The 20,565-nt window shown below is 28.4% G+C and overlaps 1 protein-coding gene across 5 annotated transcripts; it reads right to left on the bottom strand.

Annotated features, from left to right (window-relative positions):
* Positions 1-14,145: 14,145 nt before the first annotated feature.
* On the bottom strand, positions 14,146-20,496 carry LOC105359305 (glycine-rich protein DOT1). Of its 5 annotated transcripts, none has more exons than XM_011495867.1 (8): positions 20,274-20,496; positions 19,892-20,021; positions 18,388-18,513; positions 17,974-18,147; positions 16,787-17,141; positions 15,953-16,052; positions 15,387-15,516; positions 14,377-14,454 (listed from the first exon to the last, which is right to left on the bottom strand). In XM_011495867.1, the coding sequence occupies exons 1-7, from the start codon at positions 20,437-20,439 to the stop codon at positions 15,407-15,409; spliced, it is 1,161 nt and encodes a 386-aa protein (XP_011494169.1). In that variant the 5' UTR covers positions 20,440-20,496; the 3' UTR covers positions 14,377-14,454; positions 15,387-15,406. The 5 variants fall into 5 exon arrangements, with proteins under 5 accessions (XP_011494187.1, XP_011494169.1, XP_011494178.1 ...); XM_011495876.1 differs by having other exon boundaries at positions 16,787-17,138; positions 20,274-20,495; XM_011495885.1 differs by lacking the exon at positions 15,387-15,516 and having other exon boundaries at positions 14,146-14,454.
* Positions 20,497-20,565: the final 69 nt, after the last annotated feature.

Here is a 20,565-nt window from a genome sequence, read left to right as displayed (position 1 = left end):
AAAATAACTAAATCGGTATATGCGTAAACGTAGATTTTATTTGGTTGTTAATACCATCGTTATAGTTAAAAGCAGCCGACGTTAAAACATTGTATTTACCACCAGTTTGCGAGAGGCTAAGGAATGAATTACTTTCGATATGACTAATACGACGGCGTATGCGCTCGTATCGCTTTCGTGTAGATCTTGAAGCATCGCATTTACAAAGTAGTTTAATCGCCATCCATGCAACATTTCATTTCAAAGAAGTTGAGCTCATGTTTAATTGAAAGAGTCACGCGACGAGTCAACTCTTCGATCGACTTCAAATGACGGCTTATTTAAGGAAAAAAATTCCTCACACCTCGTTTTAAATTTTGCCACGACGGTGGGAAATGGTTAAAAGCAATAAATTATGGCCACATCACTTCGTTATTTCTCATCTCATGACGCAGTGGTAATCGCGCGAATATTCAGTGATTAGATAGATGAACGTACAGTGAAAAAAAAAAAAAAAAGAAAAAAAAAATCTCTTTACTAAATGCTTGCCGTGACATAACTTTTCATTCGGCTTAATCGAGGCTTTGTAATTTTTATAATTTTTTGAGGCTATAAGGAAATAGAACCTCCTTCCTGAGCGTCTTCTAAGATTATTAGAAATAATTACTTGACCTATTAAAGAACATTTTGTAGAAAAATTTGTATTTGAAGTTCTGTATTTAAGAATTTTGCTGGTATTTGAGCTAATTATCCTACTTATTTAGTATTTCAAGTATCTTGACTTAGTAATGCTGCTTATATGCTTATTAATAATTTAATGCGATTAAGAATTTTTAAAATGTTTGAAAATTCAATAATAATTTCTCATTGCTTAAAGCTCAAACATCTTTTAATTAATGGTCTTAATAAATTAATATACCAATAATAATACCATTTGATTAATATTTATTCTATGCTGCGGATAAAAATTTGACACGAATGTATTCTCATATAAAATACAATTATTTTGATTAAAAATTTTTCTCAAAATCAACCGAAAAGCGTAAAAATATTGATTCATTTCTTAATAAATCGTTTTACAAAGTATTGTAAATGTTAAACGAAGTTGCCTACGACGACTGATTTACACGAAGCTTATTTGATTATTGAATTTTGAATGAAAATTCGAATAATTTCTAGTCTGTTAAATTCTCCGTTCACCGACAATCAATATTCATTTAGGTCTAATTAACTTAACGAACTTTGGTTTACCAAATCACATATACTGCCATTTTGAGCTTGAGTTTGACTCAGCGTTTCGTGAAAAATTTACAATAATAAGCTAATCTTTATAAATGTATCGTTTAAACTACTTGGTGAAACGCTATTGATTTTCTTGACTACTACTATACAATTTACTTCTAAACATCTACTTAATAATAATTAACAATAACGAATGACATATTGACATTTAAATAAACGGAGTATTAATATTTGATCAATTTCTATTATAATTTGATATTTTTATTGAATTAATATCAGTATTAAATTATATTATCCGATATTTCATGCTACAATATTAGAATGATCGTATACCGAATAACTTATTACCGTGTAATCATTAATATAATGATAATGCTAACGATCAATCTCACCAGCCGTCTTCAATATTCGATTTTTCTATGTTTTGCAATTATTGTTAAATAAAATTTGCCAATTTAGAGGAAAATTCTTAACGACGATACTGGTTGTTTTTTAAATTCTTTGAATGGCTTTCAAGTAGATAATTCGATAAGCCCGTGTAAACGCACGTAAACGCAAAATTAATGCATACGAGTAGAAAGTTGTTTAGCAAGAATCAGTCGAGCAGCACGCGAGTGCATACAAAATTTCGAAAATTTCGATTTTAATTAACTCAACGAGAAGAAGATACAAGACAGACTCTCTCTCTCTCTCTCTCTCTCTCTCTTTCTACTTTGTTTAATCAAGTGTAGCACTCGGAGCAGGTGTTTTAAGTTCCATCGTCACAATCGTTAAAGAATCATCGAAAGAGTCGAAAAAGCTACAAAAGACTCTTCGAGCAATGTTTTTGAAGCTTGAAGAAAAACAAAATGCCCCTTAATTCGATAAAAGTATATCGAGGGTTAAAGCAATTATTCTATGCCCATAAAGTCCTCTGAATTTCATTCGAAGCCTAAATCGTTACAAACAACACATCGTTCGATTTATTAGTATCTTAAGAGTCCTCCTAATCATCATCTTTCTCGAATGTATAATGTAGTATGCATTTTATCATAATGAAATACATCGTGAACTAGATGTTTGATAATTCCACGTAGCCCGCATGGCCCAACACGCACGCACACACCGAGGAACGAAAGCCCCCATTTTAGTAGATTCAGTTTAGTCTCTCCGGACATTACTTACGAATAGATCCACACACTGTTAAAAACACTTTCATTTATTTACTAATAACGTCGTACGCTCACATTGGCAAATTACACACGCGATTAACAAAATTTTAATTTAATCTTAACCAAATGCTTGTATTAAATGAGTGAAAGTCAAACTTTTAATTGTTATTAAATAATTGTTATTTTACTTGATAATTGTGTCATCTTATGATAATCAATGCACTGTAAAATAAGTCATAATCGTCGGCATTATTTGAATATTTCTACACCTCCCGCGTATTGAAGATGGAGAAATTATGGTAATTAGCTTTTGATATCTAATTACATTATTCATAATACTCTGCTTCGGATATCCCACGAATTTCATGAAAGATTTCTACTCGTCCTATTACTTAAACGAAACGAGCATTTAAAGTTATAAAAATTTACCACGTATTTTAAGATATTTACACTTTTCATTTATCTTGGAAAATCATTTTGTAATTCTTAGTTAGTAGTAACTCAATATTACCTTAAGAAATTTTAATAATTTAGGCATATTTAATTAGCTTATTAAGTTCCTTATTTGTCAAATATTGGATATGTTCTTCTTTTTTTTTTAACAAGTAAAGGTCACACAAAGAAATTAATTACGAAGAATATAATTTTCAATTATAAATAAATTACCTGAAATATCCGTCCTGAATATTTAGACTAAATTACGCATTCTATAATCTATAACATAAAATTTTAACACTAAAGGACATACTTTTAAAATTATTAAAGTCTTTAATATTGCGATTAAGCGGCGTAAATTAAAATTACAAAATTTTTAAAGCGTCTCTTCCAGACACAACCAACCAAAATGTAAATCCAATATTGTTAAAATGTCAAATAGCACGCAGAAACTCCATTTCATGATCGCATGATCGCAAGGATGGTAATCAAACATCGCTTTCGCGGTTTATTCGCAATCTCATCGACATGCCGGGTGTCCGATTTTATAATCTTCCGAATTTCCGAATTCTTGCCTCGCTATTTGCCGAATGTATTACGTAGTTCGTTGTCCGCGGGAGATTCAAGAGAGATCGCGTTGTTCCGCGCCAGTTCCCGAAGGCAATGACGATGTGGGAAGGATCGAGCTCGGCGTTACTCCAATATGTGTACTCACGCGCGCGAGATTTTCGGCGAGTGCAGGGCAAGTTTTGCAATTGCGATTTACGTGCGCAATTCAAAGGCTTTGAATTGAAATTAAGCGCCACAATTGCGGCCCACGCTCGTTTCGGGCATTGCGTAAGCGCGAAAAATTTCTATTTCATTAGGAAAAGATTTAACGATGCCTACCAAATGGTTTTGGGAATTGGGGTTTGATCGACCGATAATGATGGAGAGAGATCGATGGACAGACAATGGAAATTAGTAAAAATTGTACTAAAATCGTGATACTCTTCGATCGTTTGTGCAGTTTAATGATAAATGCTTTCATGAATGGAGAGTTCAGCTTTACTGGGATGTGTTGAATTTATATTTATATTTTCTACATAATACCACTTATATATTCAAAATTTAATTGTAAAAAAAATTTGAATACGAAATCTAAATAATATTGTCTACGGCAAGTTTCTTTTTTTTTTTTTTTTTTTCATTAAATAGTGATTATAAAAATTACAAATATGTATTTAATGTATAATTTTTTGCTCGCCAGTCATCGTGGATAGACTATTATTATTATTCATTTCTTACATCTATAAACATTGTTATAAATAATTTTATTATCGACGCAATGTGTACGGATTAATTTATAATTTGTAGATAAAAGAAATCGAATAAAATTTTAACGAAATAGAAAGAAAGATTATTCCAATCGTCAAATTATTTTTTCTTCATTTTTTTTTCCTTTTTAATACAAGAATATATTTGATGATTTTGCAAGTCAGGAAGTTGCACTTCGAGTACTTGATTATCCATTGATTAATATGGATGACATTGATTTATGTATATGATCAAGAAAATTTTCGCAATAAATGAGACAATGATAACATCGACTAAAGTGTGTAGATTAAATTAATACTTTAGAAACCGTTGAATCTCTAATACATGAAGCATGAATGTTACATTATTAAAACGATGTAAAGAGAATTTTGATTATGAATTACAAATTTTGTCTGCATCGAAATAAGGCTATTATCATGTAAATTAAACTAGTGAAAACTTTAATAGAAATTTACAAACACAAATCACCCCTTGTACTATTAACATATTCTTCCATTTTTTTTTTTACACGTATTGTTTCTTTTACATATTTATAATGATACAATTCGTTTCTAATTTAAAATAAATTTAGATTATGCATTATAAGATTTGTACGTGCTTGGAAATTTGAAAATAAAGCAATTTTTAAGAACATAGTCTTAAAGTACATCTTGTAAATATTTAAGTACATTTTGTTTTTAAATAATATTTTCTTCGAAACTTCTCATCTCATCTTCCTCAAATCTTTTGTGACCTCTAATCATTAAATTTCTTTAGTTCGATATAAATTTATAACCGTGTTTTTTTTTTTTTTTTTTTTTTTTTTTAACAAATGAAATTGATTTAAATTCATTATAATTCATTTTTTAAGCTAATATTAATGAGTGTATAATATATGTATATAAATATAATTTATTTTATTTTATAGGCTTAATATTTTAAAGGGTAATGTTTTCTTTGGCTTCAAAAATGTCAGTTTATCGGTGTCGTGAATGTCTATAGTTTTTTCTATATATTTTCAATATGTACATATTACAATATATTTTTGACATTAAAATAACATTTTAATAGTAATTATTTATTATTTATCAAATATTAAAATATTTTGGAAAATGCTTATCTTTATAGTTATAACCTTTACAATTAAATAAAAATATATTTTATTAAAATTATAAACATTTATTGATATTATACATAAAGTATAGATATTACTTTAATCAATTCAAAAAACTATTTTCTTAACCCTTACACATAATTATAATAATTAATTCATTATTTAAATTCAGTATTTAGTTCTTATTGTTATTCTATTATTCTATCTCTATTTATAAACATTACATATTCTTTATTCTTACTATCAAATCATTTTTTAAATATATATATATATATAGTGACATTTACAATTTATTATCGTCGAATTATTTATAAATTTACTGAATTTTTTTTTATTCGTGAATATAGTTCATTTTACTTTAGAACAAAAATAATTTTTATTTTTCATATAATTTGTTTTTTAATTTTCATCTGTAAATTCCAAATGTACATTCGCCGCTACCAAATGCTAACTAAACATCTATTACTACAAAAATATTGGTATTTTCAAGTTATTTATAATTAGCGAAATATTTAATATGCGATAGAGACACAATTAATATAAATATTACAAATAAAACTATTATGTTATCAGATGATCTATAAGTTATATAATTTTAATATAGTTCTTGTATAATATTAGGAATACAATAAAGTTTAACTTATTTTTAAAACAGAATCCTTGGAACTAATTAGTTCCAAAACAATCTTTAATAACATAAAAACTATTGGATGGAATCGTTTTTAAACTGTATAATTGTAAAAACATATGATATATGTATTAGACAAAAATATTTAGATAAAATATTAAAATAAAATATGTATTAGACAGATATTTGGAATAAAATATATTCGACTATTCATCACAAATAATTATTCATTGAAATCGCATTTTCTGACTCACTAAGCCTATCGATCCTAGTTAACAAAAAAAAAAAAAAAAACACATTCAGTAACAGCAGGAGCTTTCTACTTTTAAAATCTACCCAGCGATTAAGAACGAGATGCAATTGGTAAATTAATCATTTCTACTGGTTCATACCAATATTTTGGCTTGTATAATCTGCATCGTCAACATCGCGAAAACTATGACTATACGTTTATGATCAATTTATTAGCTTGTTAACTCGACCTGTAAAATAAGCTTACATACTTTAAGCTGGCATATACTGAACTTGCAAAAGAAATTCAATGTTTCGTAGTAATTCGAAGATCGTGTCTCTATTCTGGATAAATCCATAATCTACTTAATTAACGACAAATATAGATCTTACGAAAAGAAAAGAAAAAAAAAATTCCCTACAACTTGTACTATGTACTATTATTCTGAAACAGTTGTAATGAATCGCGATAATCGCGGTACAGATTTTAGACGTACAAGTATCATAAAATTTTTCTTCTTACTTAATTTTAGTAAAGAAATATAATTTAAATTAGCTATATTTTTTCATATTTTTTTGTTTTTATTTTCCTTCAGAATTTCATAAGTAAAATTTCAATCTAACACAAATTTAATTTAGAAGAATAATGTATTTTTTTTTTATATCAATAACATTTTTAAATCAAATTTACTGAAAATCAAGAGAATTTTTTATATTTAAATGTTATAATTTTTTTTTCCTTCAAAATATATAAAGAAAATTTCAAGCAGTAATTTATTACGAAAAGAAAGGGAAAAACAACATTTTTTACATTTCTTGATTAAATATTTCAAACTGATTGTAAAAAATTGATAAAAGGTTAAAAACCAATTCTATTCAAGAGAGATTTTGATATTTTCAATACAAAAAGGTACGATGATAAAGAATTCAAATAAATCTCTGGGCAAGTAAAGCTTATTAATATTTATCGAAAAGTGAATATCTATGGCATTTTTCTCAATCTTATCTCAGGGGAAATCGTACTCGGTGAGCACAACTAAGTACTTATAAACGATTTCAAAACATATGAAGAAAAAGACAAAATGGCACCGAAGATGCATTTTACTCCTATGAGATTTACCCAATTTTATTTGAGCAAGTTGATACTTGAATGTTAATTGGACTTGACATTTTTTTCTTAGCACGTTGAAGTTGGATTAGGACCTAATCAATAGTATTATTTTGTATTTTGGTGAAATTTAAAAAAAAAAAAAAAAACTTAAAGAAGAATATAAATAAATCATAATTTGCAATATATAGGAAAAAAAAAATGTTCTAAAATTCGTACTTTAAATAAATGTTTGACTATAACAAAGTGTTTCGATTTAATTAATTGAAATTCTTACCCTATTTAAATAACGATACTATAGTAAATCATATTAATTAAAATCAGTTGACACATGCTTTAAATAGCATTTAAACATTCTTAATTATTTAACACAAGGGTGACTTTAATAAGAAAAAAAAAAGTGGATATACACCAATCAGTTTAATTGTAAAAATTGGATTTCTAGTGAAGCGCAGTCGTGTACCCTTTATTATGGAATTTCCATATATATAATAATAATAATAATAGACGAATTTCATGTGACTTGTATACAGTTTTCTAGAAGCTCGTTAAATTTTAACATTTTCTCTATTTTAGAATTTGATAAGATTACATAGTAAGATAAATTGTTGTACATTATCAGTAAATACAATTTCAAATGTAATATAAGCCAATTAAAATAATAATTTCTGCATATATGTTTTATTTCGTCAAGTCAATATTTTCAAAATAAATAAAAATTTGTATTAAATTAATGCAATTAATTTTCGATTATATTGGTTTTAATAATAAATACTGTTAAACATAACTGCGGCAGTTATTAATGCTGAACTATTCATTTAGAGTATGTAAGTTCGTACATAATGATAGTTTTGAATTTTAAAAGTAACGGTAAATATAATTTTCAATATGAAATTAATATACGACTATTTCTATTATGAAAAATTAGATTAACAAGAGCCAATATTCGAAAACTGTCACTGCCAATACTTATGTTATAATGTATTAATTATTTTAACTTACCAATTCAAAATGACAAATACATTCATAAATTGTGAAATTGCTGTAACAATGGTAAACATAGTTAATCTTGTTTTCAAATATAATGAAAGAATTATAATTTCACTTGAGCTTAGTAAGTTTATAGTTCAATTTATTCTTTGCATTAAAATGATGATATTTTTTATATATAAAAAATTTAAATTATAATCAAAATGATACGATACAATATATAAAATTGTGAAAATAATGTGATCAGGTAATGGGATATATTATTTAATTATGATATTAATCTATGTTCAACTTTTGTTTTCGCAATGCACTTGAAGTCTTTAAATTATAACTGGCTTACTTTATGCATTTATAAATAATAATTAACTTTTAAAAAATTTTAAATGAAATTTCAAGTATCAACTAATTAAAATCAATCGTTTAATAAAAGGGATACTGACTCATAAGACACCAGTTGATAAAGTTAATTATAGGCCTTTTATAAAAACATAAACTAAAAACGGAATTTAACTTATAAATAATTTCGTAAATTTTTATGTTGTATGTAAATAATTAGGTCTGTTTCAGGCTCCAAACAATTTTATCTTTTCAGAGATTCATTGGTTATATGAAATAATTGAACGAACTAATTGAAAAATTTTTTTGAACGGAAAGTAAAATTTTAAATACTTTTATCTATTTAATAAAAGATAATGAAAGGTATATATTAATGTACACTATGTAAAAAGTAAGCAAATAAAATTGTTAACAAAATTTATTTATTTATTTATTATTATTAATATATGTTTGAAAATCAATAAATAACAATAAAAAATATTTAATCTATATATATATATATATATATATATATATATATATATATATATATATACACATATATACACACATATACATATATGTATATATACACACAAAATATTCATCAAACAATTTATATCACAGGATAAATAGTTGCCAACAATTTTAATGGAAACATATTCCATTGTAATACTGTTCGTTAGTTTGCATAAATGTACATACTCCGATTAATTTTCGAAAAAATTTCTACTTGAAATCGTAGTTGAGACGAAATGCACTCACACGACTGCAATGAGCGTCGAATGAAACAAAAAGATCAGCCAGTCATGTGGTCAACAGCTTGACAGTCATCAATTACTAGTCCAATGGACAGTCATCCGATGATCTTGCGAAATTTGTCAACCTAAGAAAGAAATCAAGATTTTCTATTTTATTATCTTAACAATGGACAAAATTCGAATGGATAATATTAATAAATCTGCCTACTTTGTCAATAAATTAGTTTTAAAAGTTTAATGTACTAATTATTTCTTTTTTTTTTCTTCAAAAATACAAAGCTCAGACTATAAGGATATTTATTTGATAATTAGCAACCTAATTTCTGTGTTTATTATTTAATTGCGCATCATTAGTCACGTTGCGTTTATTACACACACACACACATATATAAATATATATATATATATATATATATATATATATATATTTTCTTGCTTTATATCCGATAGTCTGGTTAGCTCTCTCCTAATAACCTTTCAGTAATATTAAATTATTTATCTATAAACCTGTCCTAACTATTAATTCAATACGTTTTTATCGTACACACTATTTACTTATTGTTAAAAATCTTATAGATATTTGTATAAAAAAAAAAAGAAAAAAAAATTAAATAATTCGTTTGCACTTATTAAAGCCTAATTATAAAAATTCTACCTACAATACTGGCAGCGCACACTAGCAGATGGCTGTCATTCATGATTATTTTATGATTTTTGTGTCTATGAAAACAGTGCAAGTAATGCGTTTCTTTTTTTTATTGTATTTATTTATTTATATATATATATATATATATATATATAATATATATATATATATATATATATATATATATAAGTTTCGTAAAGTAATAAAGTATTTATTTATTACTTTATTTCATTCCGCAAAGCAAAGTGTTTTTCGCTTTAATATTTTACAAAGAAAGATGAAAGTACTTAATTTTTTATGTTTACTCACCTGCGACTGACTTAGCGCTTGAGATGAAGTTTTACTTTGGCATTTAATATACATTTTTTCACGTTCAAGCGTTAAATAAATGCCCGTTGTTTTTTTATATTGTTACACCAAAGTATTTAATATTTATGTTTCCATTGAGTCTTTTAATGCTCATTCTTTGATTATTCTTTTCGTTTACGTTTCTTTTGCATAAAACAAATAATGAAACCTTTTTTAAAAATGAAAATTTATATTCCGACATAGTTATATTGATTAAATTAAGGTGCTTATAATTATTTAAAGTACTACTTTTGCTAGTAACTAATAAGTAATTAAATAATTCAGAATATTGATAATCACTTTTGATGGTATTTTGTTTTATATTTATATTGAAAACGAATAGTTTTTAAAAGGTTCCTTCATTATACTTCTGGCATTTTCATTTGCATTATTGTTTTCTCTTTAAATCTGCTTAGCTTATTATTAGCTGTTTGCAATTTTCTAGATGCGCTAAATTTTCCCATATCTTTATTTATTATTGCAATGGGATCCGCTTGCTGGTATGTTTCATTGTATCTCATTCCTGAGAGTATTTTAACTTGCCGCCTGTGAAATAAACTGAATTCATGTGAAATGACTGTATATTAATTAAATTCTTTAGTTTAGTTTTTTGTTTTTGATTTAATTCGTCTTAATGTTAACTAGCACATAACATAAAAAAGTTGTTAAAGAAAAAACTAAAAATTCCAACAGAGTCTTAAGGTTTTGTATTGGAAAGAAATTATAAAGTATATAACAATTGAATAACAGAATTTTTAATTAGGAAATTTTTATACCTACGTTGCAGTTAAGTTCAAAATCTCTGGGAACTTAATATTGTTTGTTTTTTTAACTTGCATGTGCTGGCATATTTCTTACGAGTAGTTGCTGGTTTAATTGTTATGCTTTTTGTGCATATGCAATATAAACTAGATATATTTTATGAACAATACATCAATTTTAATTGTAGCTTACTTTTTTCATGATATATAATGGCATTTGTTCTATACTTACAAAACAAGTTCTTTTTTTTTTAAAGTAGCAATATATTTATTAAAACACTACGTTTGCAGTGACCACTGAATTTTGGATTTTAATTACTTCATAAATATCTTATTAGCGTTGTTAATTGCATTGCGATTGTTTGTTAATTGGATAATATAATTAAATATAATACACCTACCTAATATCATCCTTATAACATTTGTTGTTAAAAAGTAAATATATATATATATATATATATATATATATTTGCATTTATTTAGTGACACGTTAGAAGTAATTTTAATAAAATACATTCAGCTAAATATCCTAAACCTGAAGGCAATTATTCAATTTCTTTGTCAATTTGACTTTGTATATATTTCCAAGTTAAGTGGCCACCACACAAATTAAATACAAGTAACTACTACGTTATTACTATGATAGTATATGTTTTGATTTATTTACCTGTATTTGTATTTAATTCAAGTTTGCTTAAAGTATTGAAAAATCTATTAGTTCAGTCAATTCTTATATTTTATAAAAAGATGAATTATTTATATTGAATTGGTCGTAAATAAAAGGAAATAATAAATGCAAAGGATTTTTTCATTCAGTTTTAATGCTTTTCTCTCAATTGCTTCGTGATTGAAGTTTATTTAATAACTTACAATATCTAATATTTATCAATAAACTATAGCTACAACATTTGACAATTTATTTTATTTATCTATTTTTTTTTTTTGTAATGAATTAAGATTATTCTTAAAGCGGAAAAAGTAAAAAAAGAAACAAAAACAACTCTGTACAATCTTTCTTTATATATCATTCAGTCATACAAAAGTATTATTTTTCTGAAGTACCTAATCTTCTCTACAAGTGATCGTATAATAAGAACATTAAAGACAATTTATCGAGTCCACTTTTCTTTAAAAATGGTTATCGGGTCGTATGTTTTCGTACAAATTCAATTCGTTCTAAAACTCTGTTGTTATAATTAAGCCTTGATAGTAACTAAATAATAAAAATCCATTATCGATGTAACATATTATAGTGTATGTTGGATATACACAAAACGCTATTTTATAAATGAGAAGAGAAAAATATTCGAAGCAAAGTATTAAAAAAAAAAAAAAGAAAAAAAAAAAAATTAATAAAATAAAAAAATATATACATACACATATACATACACATATGCGTATACGTATAAATATATATATATATACATATATATATATATATATATATAGAAAAAAAAAAATTGAAATTAACCCCTTAACTAAAAAGGCGTGTAAGTACGTCATGAACTGCGTTATCCTTAGATCCTTAGATTGAAAATGACGTAAGTACACATTATAAATGCTTTTGATTCGAAATTTTAAGTCGAGTAATTTTAAACGATTAAAAGTACTAATTTTTATTCAAAACTTATGAAACAAATGATCTAATTCTTTCTTATTCATCTATCATTTCCATCTACACAGCAAAGGGGTTAACAGTATCGCAATGAAAATTCGTTTTTTCAAGTTATATATTTCATACTCTTTACAAATAAAATACTTTTTCTTATATCAGTAAGAACGTATTACTCTAGTAGTGAACAATCGTAATTACAATTTCCTAATCACAATTTTATTTGGTACTTTTTCACTTTTCGAGTTATAAACAAAAATTTGTATAGATCTTTATATACAAATTTAATACGTTTAAAAATAAATGAGTCGAATTATCAGGAAACTAATTCATGTATATATTTTGTATTTTCATGTAATTCCATAAGTAGTTTTAATAGTCAGTTAGGTTACAGTTGCTATATTCGAAATTATATAAACAAATGCACACTAAGCATAACTTAAACCTAATCAAAAGTATAGTAATAGGATAGCTTTAACGTTATTTAAATATAAACGCTTTATTTATTTTCTACTTCATATTTATATGTTGACCAAAAATACATATTTGATTTTTAATACTTGCACGTGACAATGTTTGAATAAATCCCTTGTATTTTATTTGTACATGAAGACCAAGTTCGTTTGTTACTTTAAAATATTTTTATTTGTTAAAACAAAATAAAATGAAATAAAAAATTCTCAAACAAAAATAGCTTTCTCACGCGCTAGGAGAAACAATATTTGACAATGGATTATTTTTGCGTATAAAAGAGAAATTCATTTCACGAATAATCGATTTTTTCGTGTCTAAAAGCATCGAGATGTCACTCTGTAAATAACACTGACAAGTTTTAATGATACTTTTACCTCTGCTTTCGTATGCATACACAATAATAAATTAAGCTATTAATTCATCTGAAATTCTTAAAAGAAATGTTCAAGATTGCTCGCTCAATAATTCTAAGGCGACGTAATTTCTTAAAAATTGTAGTTACAGATTATGTATAAAAGAGCTAATCAATTTCACTGCCGTCCAAGCATTTTCACACGCATCTTTATTTATTTTCTTTCTTTCTTTCTTTCTTTCTTTATTTCTTTCTCTCTTACTTTCTTTCTCTCTTACTTTCTTTCTCTCTTACTTTCTTACTTTCTTTCTTTCTTTCTTTCTTTTTTTTTTTTTTTTTTTTTTTTTTTTTTTTTTTTCATGTTATCATTACGTATTTATATGTGTATTATTGCAGTAGAGTAATATGAAATCTTTATGTCCGTTGCTTAATAAAAATTTAATGGAAGTTGTCAAATATAATTTTCAAACTACACCTATTTTTTACAAAGTGATTGATTATAATATAATAGTATATCATAAAAAATTTTTTCTTTACATTTCGCCTTTTTATTTTACTTGAGACTCTACATAAATATACAGACTATTTCTATGATAGTAATCAGTAAACATTCGTTGAATTGAATTCTGGATTTAATCTTAACTTATCAATTTCACTTTCTTCTTTCGTGTCTATATAACTTTCTTTCTTTATTTTCTTTTCTTTTATTTTTTTTTTTTTTTTTTTTTTTTCCCATAAGACAACTACCTTTCTTTTGTATACATCTAACACAGACCTATTTTATGACTGTCCCAAGTAAATTGACACTGTGTAAGCAATTCTGCATATGTTATTTAATATAATTAACGCTTTTTTTTGCAAGTAAATAGAGGTATCATATTCTAAACAGAATTACGCACTACAGTAATCAGAGGGTATTGATTGACGCGAAGTTATATTTTTTCTCTTCGTTTCAATATCGGTACTTACCGTAGTCCTGCTTTCCATAAACACCTTCTTGGCCCGCATAATCTAAGGATTAAAATAGTAAACATTAAATTTAAATCCTTTCAAATTCTCTCTATAAAGTAAAAAAGTAAAATTTGACTGACTAAATTTGTGACAATACAGATAGAATTTTAAACAATTTAAGCAATTATTTTCTAAGTTAAGAGAGTACTTGCGATGTTTTTATCAATTTTCATTAATGAAATATCTTCCAAGTAAATATGATGAAAGACCGATTAATGAATATACAAAAATAGAAAAAATTATCTAAATTCTTAATATTATTTCTGCTGATTTATATTGTTTGTTCAAGTCTTTGCATAAAAAAGGTGCTTTTTGTTCTTTGAAGATTAAGTAAAACATAAATTCATTTAAGCCAATGAACATTCAAAACCTGGATATAACGCAATAAAATTATTTGGAAATATCTTTGAAATGTGTCATCTTATATTAGACAAACAACTTCAAAAATCAGCAATAATAAATTATAATTCATAATTTATATTAAACATACAATGATTTTTTTTCTTTTTTCTTTTTTTTTTAATATAAATTAAAATTAGAATTTTATAAGAAAAAAAATTATAAAAAAATAAGTATTTGTAAAGAATTTTAAGTACACTCTTACTTAAAAAATAAAAAATAAAAAATATTTTTTTTTTATCTGAAGTGAATGAGATATTGGTATTACAATTTGTAAATAACTAAAGGAATTAACAAGAGGTAGTGCAGCAGTAATTTGTGTATCAAAATCATTAAACCATGTAACACATAAATGTGTACTGAAAAACGAAAACAAACAAAAAGCATCTTCAAACTTTGCTATAATATTACAAACTTTGAACTAACAATATTGCAATTTGTGATTTTGTAAGTCACATTTATTTTTATAGAAAACTTACGACACAAGAATAATAAAAACAAATACAAAAATGTGATCCAGCGAACAAACTGACCATGAAACTGCCGTATTCGATTAATTGCTTCCATAGTTCATAGGAGTGTAATTAGCAGATTGGCCTTGATAGTCATAAGCTGAAGAATAATTATAATATCCACTGTCCACTGCCTCTTGTTGATAAGTAGCTGCATATGCATTTTTTTCGTAAGTACAAATTTTCTATCTCTTAGATGTTTATTATGTTTTGTTTTCAATCAACAAACAATACATATCACGTTTCACGTATGTACGTATATATATATATATATATATATATATATATATATATGCACTACAACGTAAATTATAAATAGAACCATTACACTATTTGTACTTATAAAATTTCTACTAATGTGTGTAATTTATTCTTCATTTTATTAATTAAATACGTTATATTAGTGATAGTAGAAATTATATCTTTATTTTATATTAAAATAATGTATTTATAGAAATTTGCACGTTACGTCATATAGTAGTTTAAACTAATACGATGTATATGTACTGTCAAATTCATTGAATCAAAAGATGGAAAGCCTCTTGTCGAAGGGAAAGTCAATGTTTGCAATTTTTACAATGAATTACCTGCAGCTGGTGCTTTGTAGCCATAAGGATCTGCATAACCAGAGCCAGCAACTGGTGGTGCCCCATATCTACTGTCTGGTGGCGCAGCCGTCGCGTACCCCTGGAAATTTAAATATTTCTTTTGTCAGCTTATAAAATTTAATCAAACTTATCTTAAATACACGAATACGCAAATATTTTTCTAAAAAATAAAAATATTAATAGATATGCGTAAGAATTATGTGTATAATATTCATTTCATTGCCTACAAAGAAGTAAATATATTGATTACTATTTTGTAACAAAACAATTTAAGATTACGCCACGTATTTCCTAAATTCAATCTTACTTATATTATTAACGATAAGCTTCATTTAATTTGTAACTACAGAATGACAGTAATTATTAAAATAAAAAGTTACAAATGATTTTACCATTAAGGTAGAACTACGCTTATATTCTCTATATATTTAAAACTAGATGATTATGATAGAGATACTAGATGATTATACGATAGATGTACTAGATGGTTAATATAACCAAGCTGCATAATCAAACAAATATTGAACGATTATTTTTGAAATAGAGAAGATAATGTATTGGACATGAACTAATTAAAGCCAAGAGTAAAAAATAAGAAAGTAATTCAAGACTGCATAGGCTATTCCTCAAATTCAAGCAAATAAAGTGTTTCACCAAGTTTTTCAAATGACAATATCAGAACTAATCCTGAGCGTGCAATATCGCCACTAACAATCCAAAGTTTATCCTATCATATTCAATAATGTAAATGAAGCGTCTGAGATAAATATTGCCCTCCTCATTTCTTAACCAATATAATGAATTTCATCTTACCGCTGACTGTGCATAATCGGGTGGCTGTTGATAGCTTTCGTAGCCTTGGTATCCTTGGGCATAGCCTTGCTGAGGATAACCTCCACCATATCCACTTGTCGGTGGTGCTGCAGCAGAGTAGCCATTACCCGCACTTCCGTACCCCGGTGCCGGTGCTTGCGTCACGTAACCGTTAGCTGGTGGTGCTGGGGGTGCATCGAACCTTGGCCTCTTGGGTGGGCCACTGGCTCCTGGTGGTCCTCCACCGCGTTTTTGCGGTCCGCCCCGACCACCGGCTCCGCCGGAACTACCACGACCACCTCGATCAAAGCCGCCGCGACCACTACCTGGTCCACCACGTGGTCCACCGCCCCTTCAACAATACGTATACCAATTCGACTAAATGTAGGCTTCATGTAATAACTTTTGTTTTATGTAATTATTTTAACACGCGATAATGATGATTATCGTAATAATTACCATAATCTTTATGATTTTTTATCAATTTTTTTCTTCAAACTACTATATAACATTAGTTCTTTATATTTTACAAGATAACATTAAGTTATCTTGAGCATGCACAACATATAATTAATTAGTTTCTCATTAGATTTTAACTGTAATGGATTTTTTTTTGTGCAAGTCGATTCGCCTGTTTATCAATACATGAATATATAAATTACTTTATGAACAATAACTTATAGATTTAATGTAAATTAACATAATTATCACATAACCTTACTTTTTACTTTTAATACGTAAGACATTAGTTTGTAAAATTAATTAAATTTCATTATAACTAGTTTTGAAAATACAAAGTATAAATATGATTTTTTCTTATGAAAAAATTTATCATAATAAAGTAAAATACAGTAACGTTAAAAGTACAAAATAAGACATTTTACAAGACATATTCATAATTGTTTTATATTTTCAATTAAAAAGAAAAAAAAAGAAAAGAAAAGAAAAACATGCCAAGAGCAGAAAACTATTGGTTATTCGGAACTCAATATAAAGCATTTGAAAAGGAAAGATTAAATACAACTATTATAATAATCTTAACAACCATTTCAACATTTTAAGATAAGAAGAATTATTTATAAAACGATAGATATGATAGATAGAATTTTTTTACCACATCTAAAGCGTATACAATCTTTATTATGTAATTGATTTTATTAAAAATAATAAAATACTAAAATATTTACCTTCCACCTCGACCTCTGTCACCTCCAGGTCCCCCACGACCTCTGAAGCTACTACTTCCTCCAGCACGGTTGAAATCTCCACGAGCTCTACCTCTGAAGCCTCCTGATCCTCCTCTTCCCCTCGACGATCCTCCTAGACCACCACCTCCACTGCTCGATGAATCTGGTGGTCCTCTGTTAAGGCGATTAAATAACATATTATTAATATTTAAGGAAATGAAATTTAATTTCTTTAAGTAGTTGTAATTTGCCATTTCCAATTAAATGCTAAGTTCATTCAATAGATAAAAGTGAAATTATTTTTGTCATCGTAAATATTTATAAAAGAGTATTTATATAAATATATAAATTGTAACAACTGAGTTTCAATAAAAGATATATTATATAAGATAAAATGGGCATTTACGAACATACCCAGAGGAGAAATGTCCACCGCGTCCTCTACTTGGTGGGCCCCCCCGGCCTCTCATGCCAGGTGGTCCTCCTCGCATTCCACCAGGTCCTCCACGACCACGCATCATGCCTCTTGGTGGGCCTCCTCTGAAATGACAATACGTTTTCTATTTATGACTCCATCCATATTTTTATATACATTTCTTATTAATCAGTAAAAATTTAAAATGAATTTCGATCAATTATTTTATTAAAATAAATTACATTTTTATGTGAAATTGCTTTCGTAGATAGTTGAATCATTATGTTCATAATTAATGCAGAGTTTAGTAAAAAAAAATTAATAAAGTTTTTTAACATAATGACAAAAGTATTTTATTATTTATCGAAAAGAAATCTTGGAAATGTAATGAAAAGCTGTCGTCTAAATAAATGATTTTTAATTTTTTAAACAGAAGCTCTACAGATAATTACCATACGCACACATATATAAACATGCGCACACGCGCGCGCATACAATATATATATATACAGAATATTGTGAATATACGTAATAGGCACAGTATTACAATCTTATATTTCCACAAACAATTATTTATATAATAAAATACACGAGATAATAGACATTTTTAAATTCATAGATTATACATTAAATGATATAAATGTTACGATATTTAAATGAGTACGTTTAAAAATATAAAAATCAATATTCTTTACCTAGTTGAAGACAAAATCAAAGTGTGTATTTAAATATATGAATTAACGAACGTGCAAAGCTTATATACAGATTATTATGTACAAATGATCGATTTTTATCAGATAATTTTAGAAATGAAATTGCCGTGTAACATCTCGAGATGTTTGCCTAATACTGTTTTCCTTTCCTTCCCATCCCTTCACGAACGCGCTTTCTTCTTGTTCTCTTCCCTCCTTTCCACACACAACGACACACACACACACACACACACACACCCGCTCTCTCTCTCTCTCTCTCTCTCACTCACTCTCTAACCCTCTTCCCCATTCTATATATAAATGTGGGTATACATGCATGCTTTGCGTTTCTGCACACACACGCACACGCGCTCTCGCGCGTGCATATATATATATGCATATGCACGCGCATGCATGCATATCAGGACGCACATGCAGACGCGTACTTTTTCTCCTTACTTACGAAAATAATGATCGACTGTTACTCTGTAGTAGCAATACTATCCTGGCAATTAATATTATAAGGAAGCTTATGGAAAAGGCGACGCTACGTTCTTCCTAAGTGGCGCATTCGGAAAAATGAATCAATAACAAAGTCAGGAGGGGTGGAGAGGTGGGGTCGGCAGAGAGGAGAGCAGCGTTCGCGGCCTAGAGATGAAACTCGAGGGAATGATTCGAGGAATGACGAGGGGAAAGCTAGGGACGAGAGAAAGTGAAAGAGAGTGGAGAGAGAGAGTGGAGAGAGAGAGAGAGAGAGAGAGAGAGAGAGAGAGAGAGAAGAAGCGTGCTTGGCTTTCATGACATGACTTACCTTCCGCGCTCGAAGCCGCTGCGTCCGCGCATCGGACCGCTGCTGCTGGGTCCGCCACGTCCCCGAAACCCGGAGCCTCGTGACGGTAGAGGTGCGTCCGCCATCGTCCCTGGTGCTCTGCGTCCTTTCCCTAAAAGCAAGCTCAACGTAAACGCGAGGCTCCACCGCGTCAATCGGACACCCCAGCACCGCACGAACCCGTAGCTTCGTTATTTCGCGCTACTTAATCCCTTACCCCCGAACCCCGCCCCCGCAGCGGCAGCGCGGAACGCGACAGGAACGGCGCGCGCCCGCCTTTTTCTCTCCTGCCTGCCGCCTCACGCTCAGCGCGATTCCCGGTCGGCCGTCTCTTATTTGGCCACCGGCGATATATCCTACTCACGTGCTCTCGTCGTGTGCTCCTGCGGAAGCCTCGGCAACCCTGGGCTCGCGCTTCTCTCACGATGGCGCCGACTTTCCCTGGCAAGGCGAGGACGACGTGGAAGACGCGCACCGTGCTGTGACGAACGGGGAAGATGGACGCCGGTCTCAGCCGGAAAAAGGAGCATCGACCATGCCGCAGACGCAGACCTTACCGACGAATGCCTACATACCTACCTCCCTCCCTCCCTCTCTCTCTCTCTCTCTCTCTCTCTCTCTCTCTCTCTCTCTCTCTCTCTCTCTCTCTCTCACTC

Source organism: Ceratosolen solmsi, unplaced genomic scaffold (genome assembly GCF_000503995.2).
Source record: "Ceratosolen solmsi marchali unplaced genomic scaffold, CerSol_1.0 scaffold10, whole genome shotgun sequence".
NCBI classification, from domain to species: domain Eukaryota; kingdom Metazoa; phylum Arthropoda; class Insecta; order Hymenoptera; family Agaonidae; genus Ceratosolen; species Ceratosolen solmsi.
Note: the sequence above shows the minus strand (reverse complement) of the source record. Positions and strands in the feature narration are given on the sequence as shown.

Coding starts and splice junctions, on each gene's coding strand:
- LOC105359305 (XM_011495867.1), bottom strand. CDS start 20,439: ATGCTCCTTTTTCCGGCTGAGACCGGCGTCCATCTTCCCCGTTCGTCA. Junction 20,022..20,273: donor GGAGCACACGACGAGAGCAC/GTGAGTAGGATA, acceptor GCTTGCTTTTAG/GGAAAGGACGCAGAGCACCA. Junction 18,514..19,891: donor AGCGGCTTCGAGCGCGGAAG/GTAAGTCATGTC, acceptor TTGTCATTTCAG/AGGAGGCCCACCAAGAGGCA.